The sequence below is a fragment of the Girardinichthys multiradiatus genome, chromosome 3 (assembly GCF_021462225.1).
Source record: "Girardinichthys multiradiatus isolate DD_20200921_A chromosome 3, DD_fGirMul_XY1, whole genome shotgun sequence".
In the NCBI taxonomy this organism is placed as follows: Eukaryota; Metazoa; Chordata; class Actinopteri; order Cyprinodontiformes; family Goodeidae; genus Girardinichthys; species Girardinichthys multiradiatus.
Window position 1 is genome coordinate 7,907,774 of NC_061796.1, and position 23,941 is coordinate 7,931,714.

At 41.3% G+C, this 23,941-nt stretch overlaps 2 protein-coding genes across 3 annotated transcripts; one reads left to right on the top strand and one right to left on the bottom strand.

The window, feature by feature from the left end:
* On the top strand, positions 1 to 15,818 carry cep85 (centrosomal protein 85). Of its 2 annotated transcripts, XM_047357458.1 has the most exons (13): positions 1 to 135; positions 1,925 to 2,056; positions 5,447 to 6,228; positions 8,068 to 8,198; positions 8,288 to 8,405; positions 8,516 to 8,701; positions 9,094 to 9,246; positions 9,350 to 9,504; positions 9,618 to 9,735; positions 11,535 to 11,585; positions 11,688 to 11,795; positions 13,726 to 13,969; positions 14,064 to 15,818. In XM_047357458.1, the coding sequence occupies exons 2-13, from the start codon at positions 1,939 to 1,941 to the stop codon at positions 14,225 to 14,227; spliced, it is 2,328 nt and encodes a 775-aa protein (XP_047213414.1). In that variant the 5' UTR covers positions 1 to 135; positions 1,925 to 1,938; the 3' UTR covers positions 14,228 to 15,818. The 2 variants fall into 2 exon arrangements, with proteins under 2 accessions (XP_047213414.1, XP_047213423.1); XM_047357467.1 differs by lacking the exons at positions 1 to 135; positions 1,925 to 2,056 and adding an exon at positions 4,656 to 4,850.
* On the bottom strand, positions 15,139 to 23,631 carry ubxn11 (UBX domain protein 11). Its single transcript, XM_047357481.1, has 14 exons — positions 23,470 to 23,631; positions 23,342 to 23,382; positions 20,462 to 20,575; positions 20,288 to 20,388; positions 20,135 to 20,186; positions 19,956 to 20,041; positions 19,086 to 19,170; positions 18,776 to 18,993; positions 18,612 to 18,689; positions 18,430 to 18,544; positions 18,245 to 18,348; positions 18,086 to 18,153; positions 17,587 to 17,730; positions 15,139 to 17,479 (listed from the first exon to the last, which is right to left on the bottom strand). Exons 1-14 carry the CDS (start codon positions 23,541 to 23,543, stop codon positions 17,341 to 17,343), a joined length of 1,419 nt encoding a protein of 472 aa, XP_047213437.1. The 5' UTR covers positions 23,544 to 23,631; the 3' UTR covers positions 15,139 to 17,340.
* Positions 23,632 to 23,941: the final 310 nt, after the last annotated feature.

Consider the following 23,941-nt stretch of genomic DNA (forward strand, 5'->3'; position numbering starts at 1 on the left):
CTTGAGGGTTGTCTTGGTGAGAATCAGTTGGCTAGCGGAACAACGGCAGCAGCAGTGGATGGTACAGATTCGGCATCAGTTACGAGCCTTTATCCGAGATTTACCAATGCAGTTTGTGTTCATGTAGAGAGTCAGGTAAGGTATAAGGCGTTTAAGCGCTGAAATGTCGTTGCTGTCTGTGAAATTAAATACAAAATCTGTCTGGCATTTGTAAGGCTGGATTAACTTCTTTCGCTAAGTAAATCGCAGCGCTGAGTTAGCTGTTAGCTTGTTCGACGGAAACGGATTTCTCACGGATTAGCTAAAAAGGTTGACGGCGTCGTGCATCCCAGTGCATCAAAAATATTTAGCTAAAGCCGAAAATAATTTTTTGAATAGTTTTTTTTTTCTTTTCTAGACTGGTAGAACAGAGTGTATGTTTAAGTAAATTACAGCATCCGTTTTAAGTTACGGTTACTCGTGGTTAGCTCTGCGCTCGCTTTGACTCGTTAACGAGGCATTTCCTTTCTGAACTAGCTGCTCATTAAGATTAGTTTTGGGTTCCTGGTGGCTTCTTGTTCTGTTTATTTCTATCAGTTTTCGTCACATTCGCTTGACAGAAACATCGCACAGCTTCATGCAGCCGCCTGAAGAGATCAGGTTTTTTGTGAGAGCGATTATGTAAGACATGTGCCCGTGTTGTTATTTTTGTTGGAACTTAGAACAGCAAGTCCTGGTTGAGAACAGCTGCTGAGTCCTTAATTTTAATTAAGTACTTAATTTTCTTTTCAGCACACTGTGCTAGGTAGTGTTGAATAATGTTTTGCTTTTGTGTTTGCCGTGAATGCCAGGCGTTAGGTTTACGTGTAGATATGTAGACAATATATGAGCAGCAGGCTCAACTTAGCCATGTACATATTTTCATGCCAACATACAGTACATTACAAAATTATCATGCCCCTTAAACCTTTTAACCTTTTCCCCTGTTCAACCCACTCTTGGGCCAGCTTTGGTCCCCACTGTGAGGACGTGTCCAGGTAGATGTTCAGAATTAGTTTTCCACCACACATACCATTTTTGCATAAAGGTCCCTTTGGCTTTTATCTGGCCAGAGGAACTCCTGATACAAGTTTTACTACATGGCATGTAGTGAAATTTAAACTGGCCTCTTCTGTTTTTTATGACTTTCTTCTTGCCACGTTTCCATTAAAAACATGTTTGTGGAGTGCATCATTTAGTTGTCCTTTCAGCTATTTCTCTTTCCTGAGCCGTGGGTCTCTTCAGGTCCCCCATCGTTAACATGGGCCTCTTGGCTCCTCACTCAGTTTTCATTTTCTGATGATGGTCTACACAATGCTTTGTGCGACACTGGAGGAGGGGGGCAATGTTTCATAACCCATTGACCTGTCTTATGTGTTCTTGGTCTTTATATGCAGTATTTTTCACTTATATTCTCTACTAAATCCCTGTGGTCCTCACTGAATAGCTGTATTTAGATTATATCACATAGGTGGGCCCTATTTGTTAATTAGGTTGAACTCGAATTTATTTAAGGGTATCATAGCAGAGAGGGCTGAAAACAAATGCACGATGTTACATTTTGAAACTTTTAGTATATTCTTTACATTTCACAACTACGTGCTAATTTGTGTAGGTCTATCTTTCTCAACACATTAAAGTTTATGATTGTAACATGACAAAATATGAAAAAGTTAAAGGGTTCTTTTGGACTTTACCTTTGATCATAGGAAAATTTAAGATCAAAAGTACATTTTGAAATCAGATGACAATGTGTTTTATGGAATCACCTCACTGAGATGTTTTGAATCCAAGCCCCCTGGTAAGTCGACACTCAGCTGTGAAAATGTCGACGTGCTGCATCAGTTCCTCGTGTGTTGATCTAACCCTCCGCTGTCATTGTCCCTCTTATGCAAACACACATTAGGTTGGTTCGCTGACATGGAGTGGCAGACGCCAGCTGTTTCAGAGAAGTTCCAAAGCCGTTTTGGCCGCCGGTCAGGAACATCAGATAGCGGGGACACTGGGATTGGCACTTCAGCGTCTGACAGCACGGAAGGTGATGACATTTGATAGTTCTTCCTTAGCCTGTGGCATGTGTTGTGTAATATTGTTTTGAAGAGTGTCTGGGTTTTACAACAGCCTGCATGTATACTTGGTAATTAATGCAGATGCTAGCATGCCCAAATACATTCCCTCAACACCTTTAGTTTGCAGAAATTGAAAAGATTTTGTTTGTTGTCTTGTTTACTTGGCTGTTTATGGAGAGAGTAGAGACGTGTGATCTAATGCTGGAGGGTTTTATAGAAACAGACAAATGTTCCAGCCGCAACCGATCCAAGATTCTGCTTCACTGCTGTGCTGAGAGGATGTGTTGTTGAACACCACTACTGAGCCACTAAACAGGGAGTTGTCCTAGTCTTGGGTGTGGAAACTTACATATGTTTTTGTTTTGACACATATTGTGTTTTTCAATGGAAATCAGAGTTAGAACATGATGAAAAAATATTATGCTTAAATGTGGTTTGTTATGAATGGCCACCTGGGATGGGTGGTTCCAGTTTCCACAGGAAAGAGAACCAAACAATTGACTGTTCATTTATCAGAAGTACAGTGGAGCTATTAGGTTAGAGCTTAAAATAATTGGTACTTAGTGTAGGCACTGCTAGTACACATTGCACAAATGTTAACCTGATGACCTGGTCCTAGTTCTGATGTAGCATGATGCGTTTTCTTGTAGTCCTTCAAGAATCTCGACTAAAATTCCACAAGGCAAATTATCCGCCTCGAGGCTTCGTTAAATTCTGTTTAACTTTTCAGCGCACTGTGTTCCAGCCGGGTGGTTATTTGTGATGCTCTCATTTTTGCTTATGATAGCCTACGCTGCTGATTCGTAGATGCCAAGTTCGGTTATCAGGCTGTGGAGGGTTACGGTGAGGTACAAAAATTGGGTAGAGAAAATAACTGAAGTGTCAAACATGTGGGATCACCTTAAAGTGAACAGAAAAGAAAACACAGCGGAGTGTGTGTGCTGCAAAACTGAACTAGCATTTCATAATAGCGTGTCCTCGATGCTACAACACCTGAGCAGGAAACATCCGCTGCTGCTGCGACAGACCGCCTCTTCACAAGATGGCCCCTCCACTCATCCTCATGTGTAAATTCATGACTAAGTTGTGTGTTTTTTATCAACCCGCGCTTCTAAAGTTTCCCTGAAGGATGTATTTAACTGACTGAAAACTTCTATAAATGACAGATGTCTGCAGAACGAGATCACTCGCGTACACGAGGAAGCTGGACTAGGGATTTGATATATAAAAGACAGTGTTTATTATGCCTGAATTTAAATGTGCTGTTTACCTTTTTGATAGAGAATGCATAATTATCTTTTCTTTCCAAGAATGTTAACTAATCAAATATAATAGTTAGGTCAGAGGTCAGCAAACTGTGGTTCTAGAGCTGTGTGTAGATCTTTACCACCCCACAATGGCCTTTAATAATGTAAACCAAAAATGATACAAAGAGAAAAAAATGTTTTGAACTGTAATGTATTAAGAAGATGTCATGTAATGCACAGAATGGCAGAGAAGGTGCATGGGTTCAGTTCTTATGTCATTTGGGTGCTGTTTGCATTATTTTGATCATTAGGTTTTATAATATGAAAAGGGATCGATTGGCCTTGTTCTACCCAAGGAACACACAAGAGAATAGAAATGTTGACTAGGTTCTTTGAGAAAAGCTCTGAAATCAACTGAATTTGTAGGAATTACAAAAGTATCCTCATTTATGCATCAAAGCAGACGTCCCTACTTTTATCTGATTTTAAATCCTAAATTAAACTCTAGACAAGTGATTGGAAACTGGTGGGAGTTCTTAGTTTTGTCACATGAAATGAATAGTAAAAAAAACCCCAAGATTTAGCAGTTTTTGACAAGCAAATAACCCCTCAGTCAATCAAAGGAAAAAAGGTTGTTTGCTGCCTGAATGTGAAAAAATAAATCTTTTTTTTTTTTTCTTGCTAAGTGTCAAGTAAGTCTTGCGGCTCTGGACAAATTTTATTCTGTAGAATCGAAGTGTCTCTAGCTTTGTCCTAACTCGGACACTTGTGCTTAGCAAACAGAGGGTATAAATTACAAAATATTCATTTGTTTTGAATGTGTAGAGGGAACTTTAACATGAAGCTAGCTAGTGTGAAGAAGCTTTCAGTTTTTGGTTACGTTTCCACACTGTCAAAAGGCAGGAATGTCTGCTGAGCAAACAGCTTGCTAAAGTTCTGGTTACAGAATGGTTTAGGCTTGTTGCAGCCAGTCATGAATCATTATAGTCTGAAGGCCTTTTTTTAAATCTTCCTCATGATTTCTACAACTAAAATTGTAATTTTAGTAAAATGTTTTAAACCTTTATCATCCCTCTTGTGACTTATACGGTGAATTTTTAGTCTGATTGTGTTGTGGTTCAAAGTATTCCATATGTGATGGGTGTTATACTGGGAGGAGGCAAGGTGCTTAAATAAGCGGCGCCCACCGATCTCTCTGTAACTTGAGAGGTGAGCTATAAATACCCCTAACCTTTCCTGTGTACGCTTGTTTGTATGCATTTGCTCAGAGCTCGGTCCAGGCTGGTTTGGCTTTTTAAAGGCCAATACAGATTTGAGTAAAGGGTCTGCTCGCCACGCTGTCCCCAGTCCACGCATCGCAGGTAGTTTTGGTGGTGCCTGGAAATGCAGAAGACTGTTTCCTCTTTTGAGTCAGTGTGTTTTACAGCTACAGTAGCCTCAGTTCAGCTTTAGGAAAAACATGCCACAAACTAGCCTTCTGAGTTGGAGTGAATCCCCGACTTTCAGACTTCAACAGGTTTGTTATTCTGAACTACAGGCTAATTTTAAATTGTGTTTTGACTTATTAAGATGCCTCGTGGTTAGTTCTCATGTCTTCCTAGTGTTCTTTGTGTGCTTAATATTTTTCTGAGCTTTTTTTTTTGTATAAAGGCAGTCAACATTTTGCATGCCTAGTAGAGTGGGTTCAGTATAATAATAATAATAATAATATGTATAATCTCAGGGCACTCATCTTGAAGTTGTGCAAGTATATATAAAAAGAATTGAGACCATTGTAATATGCATATTCTTAATTCCAGTTTCAAACGTGACGTAGTTGTTTTTGATCCGATGTGGAGCGTTCATTCTGAGCTTTAGTTTATTCTAAGCCTATTCCCAGAGTTGAGTCAGTCAGAGCCAGTTAATTCTTTGAGGTGACACCTCATCAAAGTAGGCCACCAATAAACCCTGCTCCATCTACTTTACTTAGCTGTCTGAAAATAGAGAAACTGACCTGCAGTGGAGTTCTCAGTACTCTGGACAAATCCAGCAACGTTTATTTGTGTATCAAATAGTAAGAAAATACGTTTTTATGCCGTATCAAGTGACTTTTCTTTCTGTTATTTTTTTCAGATTTTTGCAGTTCCAGCAGCAGCCCCTCTTTCCAGCCCATCCGCAGTCAGATCCCCATCCCCACTGCACATGTCATGCCATCCACATCCGGTGCTTCGGCCTCTAAGTCCCGCTCATTTGGCCAGGAAGACGCTCTGTACTCAACTGAGGGTCACAGGTCATCTTCTGGTTCAAGAACACCAAGTGGCTCCACATCGAAGTCTTCCTCGCTCTCTAAATCGGCCTCTTCACCGAACTTGGACGCTCAGCCTGCTGTAGGAGCTGATCATGTTGGACCCAAGCCAGATTGCCTGAGCCGCTACCGCAGCCTCATCAATGGGCTGGACCACTCGCTTTTTCCCACAGATCACACAAGGCTGGATGAGGGGCAGAGGTTTGAGACCCCTGCTGTGGAACCTACTCTGAATCAGTCGGCCCTGTTAGGAGGGTTATGCCCTGATGTCAGGCTCCGATTACAGACCACCGGGATTAGAGAGCTTTCAGACTTTGTGTCTGAGGCTTACAGGGGAGGTATGGAGCAGAGCTACAAGGTTTTGCCTGAAGCAAGGCCCAGCCTCGCCGGAATAGCAGAAACCTCTAATCAGAGGGGTAGTCAGCCAGGTACGGCCGGATCTGCCGGGACTTTTTCAAACCCGCTCAGTCTGCAGACCCAGGCTCTGCTGAGGGAGCATACAAGTCCCAAAAGTTACGATCCACTGCGACAGGACAGATGTAGTGAACTTTCTAGCTGGCAGCAAAAACAGCAGCTGGAGACTTTACGCCTACAAGTGGAACAGATGCAGGTAAGCGTATTAAAAAGACTTTGTTTTCAGCTGTTGAAGCTTTACTTTATTTGTGCAGATGCTAGAATCTGAAGTTATGGGAAACTCGCAGAACCAGCCGGTTGTAGCTGCAAGGAAAAACTGCCAACTAGTTCTATGTGGAAAAGTAAAGGTTATAAAAGTACACGTTTAAGCTAGTTTTTTATGTAAACCAGAATTTGGCTAGTTCTTGAGATCTAGAAAAATACTGAATATGATTAACATTGGAAGAATAACCAAGCACTAAATAATCCCTGAAAGGATATGGATGATTCAACCTCGTGGATCAAAATGATCCACTAGGCTTTGGTTGATCTGAAGAAAGGCATGAGTGCTATTTTCCTCTTTGATTGAAACCAAACCACGGTCCAGAATCTCTTCCCAGATTGCTGAGGAGTTCCATAACATAGATCCTCATTTGCTGACAGTAAAATACATTTCTGATGTTTAGTGTTTGTTTCATGTATGACGCCCTTAGGAATCACGATGAATAGAATCAAGGCCCAAAACAGTTCCTTGAATGATTCAAAAAATCCTTGATCTTCTGACTTAGAGGTAGGGAACCACTGCTCTACGCTACACCGAGTTAGCTCGGCACAATTGCATGATGTTAGCGATGACTTTAAAGACGGAGGCATTTGTGAAATCACATTACTCAGACATCGGACAATCTTTACGGCTAGAAAGAGATTGCCGGTGTTTTTGAGTAAAGCTGTTTCAAGAAAGGTAGAGTCCACCAACATGTTATTCTTCTAAGAGCAAATGAAGTCTAATTTTAACAATGCTGATAGATTCTTTTAATAGAATCACATGTTGGTGGATTTCTACCTTTCCATCTTAGAATATCTATGAGGAGCTTACCTTCCTTCATATCAATATGGTGGAAAAGAAATATTTCGTAAAGGACACATTAAAACTGTTTTAAATTCTTAGTGAGCACGCTCTGTTACTCGGGCCGGAGAAACAGAGTTTTAGGTTAAACTCTTTAAATGAATGTTTTGGAGACTCCGGCATCCTGTTTATGTTTGTTTATTTATTTGATAGATACAAATATATACATTTAACATGTAATATACTATAGTATTTGTAGCCGTAAGTAATTGGCAATGCTCGTCCCTAGAAGGGCCTTTACAACAAACGTTAAAATTAAACACACAGTTAAGACATTCAATAAAAAGGATAAAACATTACACAATGAGTTAATGGTGATACCATGACTGACTCGTTTAAGATCATACCTAAAATGTCCCCACTGTGAATTTAATTTGAGTTCAGGGGTCAAAGAGTTCCATAGTTTGGAGCCTTGGATGGAAAATGCTGATTGTCCAAAAGAGGTTTTTCTCCGTGGCACTTTAACGTTTCCACCAGAGGCTCCTCGTGTTGTGGAGGCCCCTGCTCAGCAAGAACAGAACGGCCTTGTTTGTACAAACATTTATACATTCATTTTAAATTACAAGACTTTCTGAAATTTTTCAAAGCTTACTACACGTAATTTCTGCAGACCCAAACAGTGGTGTGTTCGAATAGGTTTTCTATCCATAATCTTGAACGCTCTGTTGTAGAGCATTCTCAGTGGTTTAGTTGTTGTGGCTGTTGCCTGTGACCAGGAGGTGACACGGTAACCTAACTGAGAGAAAATCATGGCGTGCATAAAAACATTCACAGCAGGAATTGACAAACAATCTGGTGAGAATAAACAACTTGGTGGGGCGCTGGTGGCTCGGTGGGTAGAGCGTATGCACCATTACATGACCTAGAATATTGCAGACATCTGATTTATATTTCAGCTTTAACTCAATTAACCTTTTTTTTCTAATTCAGTTGCTGAATGCTGGAGTAAGTCAGTACCCGTCCCTATACTCGGCACCACTGCACTCTGAGTCAGGCAAGTGGGACGCTCTGGTGAAAGCCAGCGAGAGTCTGCTGAAGGAGAAAGAGCTGATCATTGAGAGGCGAGTGTTTGTTTATTGACTTTACACTGGGTTAAGTTATATTGAAGATTTTCTTGTATTGCTGATGGTTGGATGTGTTCGTGATGCAGACAGAAGCAACACATGGCCCAGCTGGAACAGCGTCTGAGGGAAAGTGAACTACAAGTTCATGGAGCCTTGCTGGGCCGAGGGGCTTCTTACAGCGATATGTTTATGATGCGTCTTCAGGTTGGTACAAATCATTCTGCCTCCCCACATTTAACATTATTACCATTTATGTTTGACCGTATATGTTTGAAAACCATCCACTGATTCCCTCTCATGATGTGGCATTGTAGGAGGCTCAGAGGGAAAATGCGTTCCTTAGAGCTCAGTTTGCTGAGCGCACAGACTGCGCCGCGCTGGAGAAAGCAGAGGCAGAACGCCGACTCGGTGCAGTCGAGGCCGAGACGCGCAGGTTGACTGAGAGTCTAAAGGAAGCCTGCGAGAGGCATGCAGAGGAAATGAAGAAACAGGAAGAGAGGGTTGGTGCTTATCTAGCATGTCTACCTAACACTAGTGTTGCAGTTACAGGAACCACAGAATTACAGGGGAACTGAACTGACAACTACAATCTATAACTTCCTCTTCAGTATCAAGCAGTACGTTGTAATTTACTTCAGTTGGTGAAGGGAAGGATTTATAGAAAGCTAAAGATGCTTGAACCCTACCTGAACATTACCACAGGAATAGATTCTTAATATTCAGTGAATCTGCTCAATTACCTTCCTAAACGTAACGGTGCAAGATGAAGAAAAGCTGCTGAAATTGTTTTATTCATGTTGTCAGTTGGTTTACTTTCACAGTGTGTCCCTATTGGCTGTAATCACCATTAGTGGTCATATACATCTGGGTAACACTGTGGTTGTTTCTGCAGATCCGCAGTCGAGACAAACACATTAACAACCTAAAGAAGAAGTGTCAAAAAGAGGCTGAACTAAAGAGGGAGAACCAGCAGCGGATTGAAACTCTGGAGCGCTACCTAGCTGACCTGCCGACCTTAGAGGACTATCAGAGTCAGAATAAACAGGTAACGGTTCACTAATCATAATCCGTCTAAATGTATGTGTTCTACTGTAGCTGTGTAGACTATAAAACCTGAACTTAAAGGACTTCTGCTCTTTTTGCATCAGCTTTTAGAGGCCGAGCAGCTGACAGCTCAGCTGCAAGAAAAAGTAAGAGAGCTGGAAGCCACCCTAGAGAAGACGCACTCAGAACTAAAGGAAAAAGATACTCGGCTGGAGGAGCAGAAACGCAGGGAGAGAGACCTGCTGACAACCATTACTGAGTATGTATAAAGTGTGCCATGCTCTCTGGTGGCAGGTGAATTCTGTTTGCTCTTTTTGTACTGAGAGACTTTAGTAAATCTGCATAATGAGAATTTTGTGTTGCCTTCATCAGCATGCAGCAGCGTGTGCAGCAGGGCCTTGAGGACGGAGCCAGACTCCCGTGTCTGGATATTGAGAAGCTTAGAGGAGAGAACAACACTTTAAGAGAGGAGCAGCAGAGACTCAAAAAGGTGCGTGTATGTTTTGGTACAGTGCCTTGCAAATGTATTCACCCCCATTGGCATTTTTCATGTTTTGTTGCCTAAATCTGGAATTAAAATTAAGTTGTCTTTGAGAATTTGTACCATTTCATTTATAGAGCATGCCTACAACTTTGAGGGTGTATAATTTTTTTATTGCGAAGCAAACAGGACATAATAACAGAAAACTTCAGCCTGCAACCTCAGTACATTTTAGAGCCACCTTCTGAGGCAATTACAGCTGCAAGTCTCTATGAGCTTGCCACTTCTAACCACTGGGACTTTTGCTCATCACTTTACGATTCCAACGCATTTAAATGTTTCCCCTTAAACAACTCGAGTGTAACTTTAGCAGCATGCTTTGGGTCTTTGTCCTGCTGAAGGTGAACATCCATCCCAGTCTCAAACCCCAGGCAGACTGACTGGGATCTGTTTTTGCTCAAGAATATCCCAGTATTTAGCACCATCCATCTTTCCCTCGACTCAGACCAGTTTCCCATTCCCTTCTACTGCCAAACATCCCCACAGCATGTTGCTGCCACCACCATGTTTCACTGTGGGGACAGTGTTCTTGAGGTGATGGGATGTTTTGGGTTTGCACCAGACAGTATGGCTGAAAAGTTGAATGTTTGTCTCGGCTGACCAGAGCACCATCACCATACATCTGGGGATTCAACCACATGGCTTTTGGCAAACTCATAACATGCCTTCTTATTTTTAACCCTAAATAATGGCTCTTTTCTGGCCACTCTTGCATGAAATCCAGCTCTATGGAGTGTACAGCTTGTTGTGTTCCTATAGACAGATACTCCAGTCTCTGCATTGGAACTCAGCAGCTCCTTCAGGGTTACCTTTGGTCTCTTTGCTGCCCCTCTGATCAATGCTCTCCTTGCCTGGTCTGTGACCTTTGGTGGGCAGCCCTTTCTGGACAGGTTTGATGTGGTACCACTTGCTTTACATTTGAAGATGATGAATTTCATGGTGCTCCGGGGGAACGGCAAAGATTCAGATATATTTTTTTATAAACACACACTGATTTGTTGTTCTCAACAACTATGTCCCTGACCTGTTTGGAGAGCTCCTTGGTCTTCATGGTTTGCTTAGTGGTGTTGCATCCTCTGGGGCCTTTCAGAAAAGGTGTGTTTATACTGACAGATTGCACACAGGCGGACTTCATTTTGCAAATTATGTGACTTTTAAAGGTAATTGGTTGCTGCCGAAGCTTTTAGGGGCTTCATATCAATGGCGGTGAATACATATGCACATGGCAGTTATGGTTTTTTTATATATATTTCTCTCATGCCACTTTACGAACTTAGACTATTTTGTACAGAACCATCACATAAAATAAGATTAAAAAACATTTTAATTACAGGTTGCAAAGTAACAAAATTGTAAAAAATGTAGAGGGGGTGAATACTTTTGCAAGGCACCGTTAAAGTATTTTAACGCATTGAACCTTTTTACATTTCGCCACATTATGGATTTAATGTGACACGCCGACACAAAAGTACATAATTGTAAAGTTGAAGGAAAATCTTTTGTGTTCCTTATAAAACACTGAAAAGTGTGTCGTGTGTCTGCATTCAGTCTCCCTGAATCAGTACTGTCTGGAACTACCTTCTGCTGCAACTGCAGCTGCAAGACGTTTTCTGGGTATGTCTCTTCCAGTTGGAATATCTCCAAACTGAAATGCTGCCTCATTTCCACTCTAAGATCTAAAGTTCAGGTCGTCACCAAGGATGCATGTGTGAAGTTACAGTTTTCAAACAACGTTCTTCTCCTTGCAGGTCATTGAGAAGCAACATCGAATGATGGAACAGCTTGGCTCTCAAATACAGGTTTTTCTCTTTTTTTAAAAATGACCCAAATGAAATCTTTGTGTGTTTCCAGTTATTTTAATATTCTGCTAACCTTTTGTTGGCATCTGTGTGTATCTGTAGGCTTTGGAGGAGCAGATCTCTCAGGAAGAAAGCAGCTCTCAAGCTCTTAGAGAGGAGGCGCTGACCAAAGATCAGAATGTCTTAGAGCTCCACACAGCCATGAAGGAGGTGGGAAACAAACAAAAAAAACACTTTTTCATTTAGATATGGAGAAAACATCTAAAAAAAACACAAGTAATATTGTTGATTATTTGTTTTCACCCGTTTCAGAAAGTAAAACTCATAAATGATATACATTCATCACGTATTGAGTTAAATATTTTAGGCCTTTTATTTCTTGTAATTTTGATGATTAAGGCTTACAGATAATGAAAACCCAAAATTTTGTGTCTCAAAAAATTAGAATATTGTGAAAAATATAAATATTGGAAGCTTGTGGCGTCACCCTAATCAGCTAGTTAACTTAAAGTGAGTCCTGGTCAGTAGGCTAGAAATCATGGAGAAGACTGCTGACTGAACAGATGTCCAGAATACAGTCATTGACACCCTCCACAAGGAGGGTAGGTCAAAAGGGTCACTGCTTAAGGAGCTGGTTCACAGAGGGCTGTATACAGGCATATTCATAAAAAGTTGAGTGGAAGAAACTAGTAAGGTAAGAAAAGGGGTACCAGTGACACAGACAACTGTAGCCTTGAGAGGATTGTCAAGCTAAATTCATTCCATTTGGGGGAGCTGCACAAGGAGTGGACTGTGGCTGGGGTCAGCGCATTCAGAGCCATTACGCACAGACGAACCCTGCACATGGGTTACAAGCGTCTTACGTGGGCTACAGAGAAAAATAACTGGACAGGTACCCAATGGTCCAAAGTCCTGTTTTCAGATGAAAGTAAAGTTTGCATTTCATTTGAAAATCAAGGTGCCAGAGACTGGAGGAAGAGTGGAGAGGCATAGAATCCACGTTGCTTGAAGTCCAGTCTGAAGTTCCCACAGTTAGTGGTGATTTGGGGTCCCATGTCGTCTGCTGGTGTTGGTCCACTGTGTTTTCTGAGGTTCACAGTCAATGCAGTCCCAGAGACTGCACCGACTGGGAATGCATTCTAGGAAATTCTAGAGCACTTCATGCTTTCTTCTGCTGTAAAGCTTTAGTAGATGCTGATTTTATTTTCCAGCAGGTCTTGACACCTGCCCACACTGCCAAAGGTACCAAAAGCTGGTTCAATGACCACGGTGTTGATTGGACAGCAAACTCGCCTGAGTATTGTCAAGAAGACAACGAGAGACACCAGACCCAACCACACAAACAACCTGAAGACCGCTGTCAAAGCAACCTGGGCTTCCATCACACGTCAGCAGAACCACAGGCTGATTGCATCCATGCCACGCCGCATTGATGCAGTAATTCATGCAAAAAGATTCCCAACCAAGAATTGAATGCATATAAATGATCATACTTTTCAGAACCCTGACATTTCAGGTTAAAATGTCCTTTTGTATCGATCTTACATAATGTTCTAATTTTCTGAGACACGGTGGACACTCCCAACTATGTGTGTATATTCCAGAGAATATAGATCCTTACTTCAATGCTGAGATTTCCAAAAGTTGCCCAAAATTTTCAAAGCCATCATATTTGACGAGAGAGGTTAAAAGCTCAAATGATTTAAATGGAGGACCTTTGCTGTAACACATTTGATTTTCTTGTTCTCTGCTGTAAGTCTTGCTCTCTGGGATCTAGAAAGGAACCACATACATGCCTCTGCATGTCATAAAAAGGTTTCGTTTTAATTAGCTTCTTATATCTCTCTGCTTCCTGACTAATTTGAAACACTTCACTGTTGCCTAAAATGACTAACTTTGAGTTTTCCTCTGTCAGTAACAGTGCCCACACCGAAGAGTGTTACAGCGACCTTGTAGCTTTTCAGTTAGTTGCTACAAGGCTGCAAAAAAACAAAAATGGATACGAGTTTCCAGTCAGTCTCAGTCAGGGCCGATTACACTAAAAATCAGCCAATACTGGCCGATTTCTCAATGCTCGGTGCATCTATCTCTGGATGGATCTTTACCTCTCCATCCCTGACTCTTATTTCTGTTTCTGTAGCTGTCAGCCCAGAACCAGGAACTTATTGAGCAGAATCTGACGCTGCAGGAGCAGATGAGTGATCCAGAACAGATGATCTCTAACCAGGCCTCCTCCGGCCTCCAGCCAGCAGGAGCCCATCTCACACAAAGGCTGCACTCAGAGATCGCCTCTTGTCTCAGCGACCTGCGGTCTCTGTGCAGCATTCTGACCCAGCGGGCCCGGGGACAGGACCCCAACCTCTCTCTGCTGCTTGGTCTCACTTGTAAGCTCAGCTTGAATTATGCTTCGAACTTCTAACAGTTCTTTGAATATTTCAGGTGTTTGGAGATGAACCAGCTATTTGTTTTTTCCCCCAGCACCTCCAGCAGTTTCAGAGCAGGATGAGGACTGGATGGAACCAGACGTGTTGCAGAAGAAGCTGGTGGAAGCTCAACAGCTGCGCCGGGATGTTGAGGAACTGCGTAATGTAATTCTGGATCGCTACGCACAGGACATGGGGGAAAACTGCATAACTCAATAACAGTGACTTCCCACTGATGGAGGAATCTTCACCTCTGGCGTCTCACAGGCTTTCTAGCCTGGTTACTGAATGTTTGAATAAAGCCTGTGTTTTAATTTCTTAAAATAAGGACAAACAAAATGTTTTAACTTTAGCTTATCTCACCTGACGGAACATTGAGTCCCAAGCCTAGCTGTAGCTCCAATCCCTCTGATCAACACAGTTAGTTTGTCTATTTCAGTCCAAGGGCTAACAGGAAATAACTTACCTCTACTACTTGATCCTTTAAGCATTGTGTGTGTGTGTGTGTGTGTGTGTGTGTGTGTGTGTGTGTGTTTGAGGTTGACATTGTATTATCATTTACCAAACAGTCTTATTCTTTGTTCTACTCAAGTAGGTAGCACTTTGTTTAGAAGTCCCACCTCTATAATTTATTTAAATCTTTTATTTTCCTGTTTAGGGGAATGATTTTTCTAGTGGTTGACAATCAACTGGACATGTTTTAACTTGTGCTTTTAACTGAATTTACAAAGAAATGTTACCAATACATCATTATTTCTAATGGTGAGCACTGTAATAATAGACAGTGCTGTGACGTAGGGGGCATAACAACTTAAAGGGTTTCAAACCAAATCAGCTTCTCACACCAACAGGCCTACAACAGTTTTCTAACCAAAGAGACTCTGGAAGCGTGTGAATGTTGGTGAACTCGCCTCTCCGCTCGTTCTGACTGAACACCAGCGTGTGCCTTTTTCCTAACAATGCTAACTCGCTTCAGACCAACCGGAAGGGTTGTTTGCAGCTGAAGTTTTCCAATATGACCTTTCTCTCAGAGTACCAACCAGTAGGATAATCAATACATTCCCTGACTCTGACTGTAGAAAACTGGGACGTGTTACAGCAACTGAAGACGCCCCGACTTTTTTTCTTGATTCATGATTGATGATTTGGTGTAAAAACTGTTAGTCTGGGCAAGCTTTGTAGAATTTGCTCTATTTCATGTTGATAATGGCTGACTTGCATTTGACAAAGTAGTTGACTGATAAATGACAAAGAAACAGTATTAATCCTCTGTTTTATTTATTGTTTTGATAACTTTGTGTGAACAATTTCTGGGTCTACCTGACTTGGTTCACGTAATAACGTGGTAATATGTTCGGAAGAACTTGTGAAGGTCCCATGGAGTGTCATGTTGTTCTGGTCAATTGTAACAGCATGTTGAGACGGGAGCAGGTTCTCCTACAAGTTTTTTTGTTTTCCTTGTGTGGTGATCATCAGAAGGGATAGCCGGATCGCCCCGAAGTCACGATAAGTTTAGGGTAAGCCATTTAGGAAAAACTCGACACTTTACAGGAGGCAAAAAGGGATTTTGAAAATAAAAATATGCAAACTACAAAAGATTTCAACCAGGGACACTCAAGCCATACTTCATTTCATGGGACCTTAAAACTTCACTAGCACATGGTTTCGCTTTGAAACGTCAGGCTCTGCATGCCTTAACATCTCAAATGTTTTGCAAAAAGGAAAAAGACGTTTATATTTTCATACTGTTGTTTATGTTTGTAATTGAATATTGTAGAAATAAAGATTTTGGACATTGTTTTTCATGGAATTTGTTGCAGTGTCTTTGTATTTTATTAATCTACTGAGCAGAATGTCTTGAATACTGAATGTTTCTTAGTTCAGTGTGCACTCATACTAATCTAAGCTTTGTGAGACATTAAAGTCGCTGTTGTGAACCCATGTTAGGAAACTTCCTAGTAGTCTGTGTCATGTTGTATAAGAACTGTTAACACTTAATCTGCTTTGTGTGTCGGGTAGTTCTCTAGTGTAAAAACACCAAGGGACCTTTTTACAGAGGATACAGTGCTTCCCACATTTACTGGCACTGCAGTTAAATCTTTATTACAGGGACTGAATCTCATGCTATAAAACTGAGAGAAATCCAATCTTCAATGACTGTTTATTTATAGGGTAAAAACTGCATGTACATTTCTTTTTTTAAACAATCGCAGGTGATTCAGTCATTGCTGTTATCACTTAGCAAAATCACCTTTCATTAAAAAATGCAGCACTTTACATTTTGCTTGGTTGGAGTGTACAGAGAGGGTTCATTACTCGTTTTGCACAATATTTCTGCATCATCCAGAGTCTTGGATTCTCTCTGCTCTCTTTTAGGCTCATCCCCACAGTGTTTCTGGTGGATTTAGGTTTCGTGGGCTGAGATTGGGTTGATTCGGGGACTTGGTTTCATTTTTAGTGTAGATATGACCGGATGTTTTAGATCTTAGTCCTGTTGAAAGAGTTCATGGTGCCATGTACTTCAACAAGGTTCCCAGGGCCTTTGGAAGAGATCCAGACCCTCAGCATCACAGAGCCTCCATCGTACCCAACAATGGGCATGAGGTACTTCTCCAAATATGAAACCTGTGTTTGTTGCCAAAAAAGCAAAAAATCCTGCTCCCAGTGGACTCATTATTGTTTGTAATGGTAGGACTGAAAACATTTCCTCACTCCCAAACAGACACTTGGCATGAAGATGGTGCCTTGTGGCTGTCAATGACCCCTAAATGCCACTTTTTGGTCCTGTTTTCTAGCATAAAACTATACATTTTTTTTAATTCCCCACTGCGTCTTTGTGTCATGGGAAGATCAATAACTGCTCCTTGTTCAGCCGAGTGATCAGTGGCTAAGAGAAATTTACCCCAGGGAAACAGAAAATGATGAATTCCAAATTAAAGGTTTCTAGAAACTGAAAATTGCTTCTGCTGCATTTAATTTTAAAGGGATTGTTATGGGCACCAATATATAAGCCATTTTTTCCTTTTATGTTTGTTTTATTTATTTTTTTGTCTCTGAACATATGTGCTAAAATTAAATATGAGATACAAAAGATTATTTGAAGGATGTTTTGCACATCTTCACCAGGCCTGCCCAATGAATATACCAGACATGTGAATATTCCCACGAGTTTATCACTGCATTAATTTAAAAGAAAAGTGTCAGTTTTTCATGTAGCTTTGACCATCATCTGTATTTATGATAACACATACATTTTGTTCTGTATTCATCATTGATCCAAATGTTTGTAGGATACAGAACTTTTCAAAGAGGCTCAAACTCTTTAGTGTTTACTATTTTTTTTGTTGCCTCTTACGTAGCAGCAGAGTAGCATTTTCTGAGAGTCCACATGACTGGAGTGTTTGGCCATCATCAGTGAAGCTGCAGCGTGGATATGCGCTGATGATGTCATAACTGGGCTGTCCTGGCCCTCTGTGGTGTAGAGAGATACCAAAAACCACGTGGTTAAAAAAATTCAATTGAAAATGGAACTCCTGACAGACATCTAGAGTGCCTGCATATTAGCATTGCTTTTTCACCTGTGTTTGTCCAGATAGCCTCGCAGTTGGCTGACTGTTTCTGAGAGTCTCATTTTCATTATATAAGTGTGATTCCCATCCTCTGATTTCAACTTGAGATTGATGACTTCTTGAGCAGGTTTGTCAGAGTTGATCATCTGTGTTCTGTGGAAATATCGTGGAACTGATGAAAACCTGAATCTTTCTCCACTGATGATGTACTTATGAGCAGTGACGTGTGGCTGCTGCTCCTGTCATCAAACATAATCTCGAGCTGGCCCAGATTAGCCTGCCCCATTTTTCACATCAGAGCATACAGTAATCCCCAGAATCGCCGTTATCAGACATCACGGGCAAATCAGAATTTAATCAAGCTCTAACTCTGCAGAACCCAATGATCCCTTTAGCCTCCTGAACACAGGTTTCCTTCATAAAATCCTGTTCTGCAGAATTGCTGAACAAAACAAACTTGCAGGGGCCAGCCTCATTTCAGTTTCTCACTGCATGTTATATTGTTTACCTGCCCATCTTTGATTGGAGCACCGGTGTGTCGATGAGAATCTCTGAGCTCTGGGCATCAGAAGAACCCTGATGAAAGAGCCTTGGTTGTGACTGTTGCATTAGGAAGAGGAACAATGTTTGGGTTTGTTATGTTAAATGATTGACCTCTGCTGCTTACCTGCAGAGTTCTCCTCAGGGAACGCCTGATGTGGATCACCTTACCGGCTTTTACTACCATCTTTGGCAGCTTGCTGAGGAACTGGTCTGTGGTCAGTTTCCTACCTGTAAATCAGAACAAAAACCCGAAAGGATGACGAACAACCCTGTATTGTAGACTGTAACTGTGGTAAGTTCTAAACAGACCTGACATAAAGCCGACTGAATTTGTAAATTTCTCCCCAGAATCTGCTAGTCCGTCACCAGGAAATGTGTCCCACGGCAGCCTGAACATAAATTCCTCATCTCGCCAGTCGTGAACCTACACAAGGGATTTCCAGTGAGACACCAGCACATTTTGACTTAGAGAAAATGATGTAGAGACACACCTCAAAAGGTACACCATCTGGAAATCTTTGCTGAAGCTCAGATGGAAAGTAGCCATCCATTAGATCTTGCATGCACTCCTGTAAACATATGAAAAACAATAATTCAGGTATCAACCATTTCTGTAAAGTGCAGGATGTTTTGGGCGAGGGCCCAAGAGGCTCACCTGGGTGCTGTGCTCCTGGTAGGAGCGGAAAGGACCGTCGAACATGACAATGCCATTCTTGTAGAGTCTCAGCTGAATGGGATCTTTTTTTGCCAGCTTTGCGCCGCTTCCTGTTGCTTGTATGAAAGACTCTCCTTCCCCTGCGAGAACATTCAGCTCTCTGATCCTCTGCAGCACAAGGTCAAAATTCATTTGGAAGCCCCTGTCAGCAGACAGTCCTGCACAGGAACCACAGTCAGTATGAGGGGGAGAGAAATCCTCTGCACTGGTTGAAAGAGAGCTGAGAGTTTGTAAAACAAGATCAAACTACCTGAGCTTGTAGTCTGCTGGCTCTCCTCTGAGTCACTGGTGTCTCCGTCTCCCACCCAGATCAGACCGTAGTCACTGAGAAAGTTCTACAAGAAAAGAGAGTCAGATTCAATCTGCTTTATTCTCACAAAGTGGCACATAGTTGTGAAATGGAAGAAAAAGATTAGGCGTGGTTTTTAACGTTTAATAAAAAATTTGAAAAGTTTGTTTATTTGTATTAAACCCTCCTGAGCGCGTACTTTATAAAACCACTTTTTGCTGCAGTTACAGCGGCAACTCTTTTAGGTTGTGTCTCTAACAGCTCCGCACATCATTTAGGCCTGGACTTTAACTAGGAACATTCCAGTCCTGCTGGAATGTGAACCTCCACCCCAGTCTCAAGTCTTCTGCAGTAGTTTTTACAGGTTTTCCTTCAGGATTGCCCTATATTTAGCTCCATCCATTTTCCTAGTAACTCTGACCAACCTTGGTCCCTGCTGAAGAAAAGCATCCCACAGCATGATGTTGCCACCACCATGTTTCACTGTGGGAATGGTTTTCTACTAGCCACTCTTTCATGAAGGCAAGATTTGTGGAGTGCATGACTAACAGTTTTCCTGATCTCTGCAGCTCATCCAGGGTTACCATGGGCCTCTTGGCTGCTTTTTGTGTTTAATTTGGGAAATTTAGAATAAACAGAGTTAAATATAAATGCACACCACTCTTTCCAGATTTTTATTTATAAAATATTTTGAAACCCCTTTATAATATTTCTTTATTATATTTCTTCCTCTTCACAATTATATGCTAATAAACTCCAAATAAAATACATAAAGGTTTGTGAAATGTTTTAGGGGTATGAATACCTTGGCAATGTTTCAGTAAATCTTACCTCCATTTCTTGCACCTTATTTTGCAGCAGTTGGCACCTTTTTCTAAGATCATCTCTGCTACTCAGACATGGTGCTCTCTCTAAATCTACACGAAGACAGATAGCAGTCACAGAATCACTTTCATCTTGAAAAACACCCCCCAAACCTGGACAGGTCTGAGCCTGTTATGCACAGATACCTGACTCTTTCTGTGATCTCAGCTGCTCCTCCAACACAGAAATTGTTTCATCCTTCAGATATATACAGAAAAAAAAGACTGTGAGATTTCAACCTGTTTGGTGGATGTCTGGAAGTTTGGCTACTTATCGAAAGGAGGTGTGTGTTTTTCCACCTTCTGGTCCATTTCCTGTGCTTGACTCCTCACTGTGTTCTCCAACGCAGTTATTCGGTGAATCATGGCAGCCATAAGCTCAAAGTCACTTGGAGGAGCACCTGATTGTTAAAGTACAAAACAAATGTCCCTAACCGAATGTATTTTACACTGATATTAAAATTAGGAAGATACCTTGTTTTAATGCTGCTCCAGATGTTGGTGTGGAGGCCATGTTGGTAGGAGTGTGAGATTGAGGAGAAGGGCTGGGATTTAAGGAGTCATCAGCAACCAGTGTTGCCCTTATTTCTGAGAATAGAATTATTCAAAAGTCCAAAAAAAATCTTAAGGGTTTACAATATTTAAAAAGACCTGAATGCCCCCTTGATGCCTCCCTCTGGAGGTGTTCTAGGCATGTCCCACCGGGAGGAGGCCCAGGACACGCTGGAGGGACTATGTTTTTCGGCTAGCCTGGGAACCCCTCAGGCTTCCTCCAGAGGAGCTGGAGGAGGTGTCTGGGTAAAGGGAAGTTTGGGTGTTTCTGCTGAGACTGCTGGGCCTGCCTTCCGGTTCCAGATTAGCGGAAGACGACAAGCATGAGTCACTCAATTGCAAAAAAAGTGACAAGGAATAATTGTTCCTAACAAAATCACCAGTGGTGTATGTTTTGGTCCTACTAAAAATCTCTGTAAAGTTAATGCAACTGAAGCAACTTTTAAATTTAGACTCATTTAGACTCATATGTGATGCTGTGGGGCTGTCCTTCCTCCACTTTGAGTGGGATAATAATCCATAGAATATGGCCAAATGAACACACAAGCTGTTCACCAGGCACAAAGTGAACCTTCTACCATGACCAGCTTAATCCTCCGACATAAATGTACAGAAAACATGGGGCTGTAAGATGCAAAGAGGTTTGGAGAAGACAGAAGACAAGTTAGAATGTTCTAGAAAGACTTCAAAAAAATTAATTGCTTCGAAAGCTTTAGCCTTGTAAAATTATATAAATCCAAATTTCAAAAGGTGGGTGAACAAAATATTAATAACAGGGGTACCGATACTTGTACAACTATTGATTTTTGTAAATTATCTCTCAATTGTTTTTTGTTCCTCTGCACTGAACATTTTTTTTTAGATTAAAGGTTTGATTTTTCTCAATTTTTAAGTGTGTGATTATACTACTGCAATAAAAGATGGATTTAATTTAAGGCTTTCCTTGTCAAAGGGGCCAGCATATTAGGTTTTTGTCAAAATGTCAACGTTTTTCCTATTTCCTAGGATTTGGATTATGACTAAAATTATGCACACTTTCAGTAAACACAATGGCTATGCTGATGCCATAAATTGCATTAAAACTGCATTATGTGATAGTGAATATACGGATTCTCTTATCATTAAACATTTTAATTTAACTGCAGATCTTTTTTACATGTGGATGTGTGCAACTTCAATAGTTGTACAGGTCCTTCTCAAAATATTAGCATATTGTGATAAAGTTCATTATTTTCCATAATGTCATGATGAAAATTTAACATTCATATATTTTAGATTCATTGCACACTAACTGAAATATTTCAGGTCTTTTATTGTCTTAATATGGATGATTTTGGCATACAGCTCATGAAGACCCAAAATTCCTATCTCACAAAATTAGCATATCATTAAAAGGGTCTCTAAACGAGCTATGAACCTAATCATCTGAATCAACGAGTTAACTCTAAACACCTGCAAAAGATTCCTGAGGCCTTTAAAACTCCCAGCCTGGTTCATCACTCAAAACCCCAATCATGGGTAAGACTGCCGACCTGACTGCTGTCCAGAAGGCCACTATTGACACCCTCAAGCAAGAGGGTAAGACACAGAAAGATATTTCTGAACGAATAGGCTGTTCCCAGAGTGCTGTATCAAGGCACCTCAGTGGGAAGTCTGTGGGAAGGAAAAAGTGTGGCAGAAAATGCTGCACAACGAGAAGAGGTGACCGGACCCTGAGGAAGATTGTGGAGAAGGGCCGATTCCAGACCTTGGGGGACCTGCGGAAGCAGTGGACTGAGTCTGGAGTAGAAACATCCAGAGCCACCGTGCACAGGCGTGTGCAGGAAATGGGCTACAGGTGCCGCATTCCCCAGGTCAAGCCACTTTTGAACCAGAAACAGCGGCAGAAGCGCCTGACCTGGGCTACAGAGAAGCAGCACTGGACTGTTGCTCAGTGGTCCAAAGTACCTTTTTCGGATGGAAGCAAATTCTGCATGTCATTCGGAAATCAAGGTGCCAGAGTCTGGAGGAAGACTGGGGAGAAGGAAATGCCAAAATGCCAGAAGTCCAGTGTCAAGTACCCACAGTCAGTGATGGTCTGGGGTGCCGTGTCAGCTGCTGGTGTTGGTCCACTGTGTTTTATCAAGGGCAGGGTCAATGCAGCTAGCTATCAGGAGATTTTGGAGCACTTCATGCTTCCATCTGCTGAAAAGCTTTATGGAGATGAAGATTTCATTTTTCAGCACGACCTGAATTGGCCTGCCAACTCTCCTGACCTGAACCCCATAGAGAATCTGTGGGATATTGTGAAGAGAACGTTGAGAGACTCAAGACCCAACACTCTGGATGAGCTAAAGGCCGCTATCGAAGCATCCTGGGCCTCCATAAGACCTCAGCAGTGCCACAGGCTGATTGCCTCCATGCCACGCCGCATTGAAGCAGTCATTTCTGCAAAAGGATTCCCGACCAAATATTGAGTGCATAACTTTACATGATTATTTGAAGGTTGACGTTTTTTGTATTAAAAACACTTTTCTTTTATTGGTCGGATGAAATATGCTAATTTTGTGAGATAGGAATTTTGGGTTTTCATGAGCTGTATGCCACAATCATCCGTATTAAGACAATAAAAGACCTGAAATATTTCAGTTAGTCTGCAATGAATCTAAAATATATGAATGTTAAATTTTCATCATGACATTATGGAAAATAATTAACTTCATCACAATATGCTAATATTTTGAGAAGGACCTGTATTTTTCCCTGAGGAAAGTTTCCTCCACTTGTTCTATCTGCTCTTCATGGTCTGTGAGTGCAGCCTACCTTGAAGTAGGTTCCTCTTGAAAGGCACTTTTCTATTGCTCCTGTAGGCCAAAAGTGGCTTAGTATATCTACATGATCTGTTTAAATATTTTACACAGTTGGAGCAGCAGTTCACAGGATAATCTCACCCCTGCTGATTCATCAGAGAGTCCTGCAGTGGAAAGCACCTCATTTTCTTCTGCATCGATAAAGGGGAGCTCATTTTAAAAGACAGGCTTTATTTCTGTTTGTCCCAACGTCTTCAGGGGGAATCAGCTTGTTGTTTTATTTCAGTTTGTTTACAGCCTGTTGCCAAAGGCAACCGAGAACAACCAGATTGAATAATAAAGATTCCGGGATCAGCCGATAGAGGTCGCACCTTCTCCGCTTTTTAATCGATGTATTTATTATTATTATTTTGAAATTGTAGTAGTTAATCATTAGATTATGAGAAACTATTGCACTCACTTTCCCTTTATTTCTTTATTGTAAAATGTTTGCACCCTTATTTTCGCATTTGGCCCGATATATGACGTGGTAAAGAAACAATGCCGTGTATGACACAGTAAAGAAATGTTGATTTAAAAACAGTGCATGCATAATCTATCAAATTGTAAGACT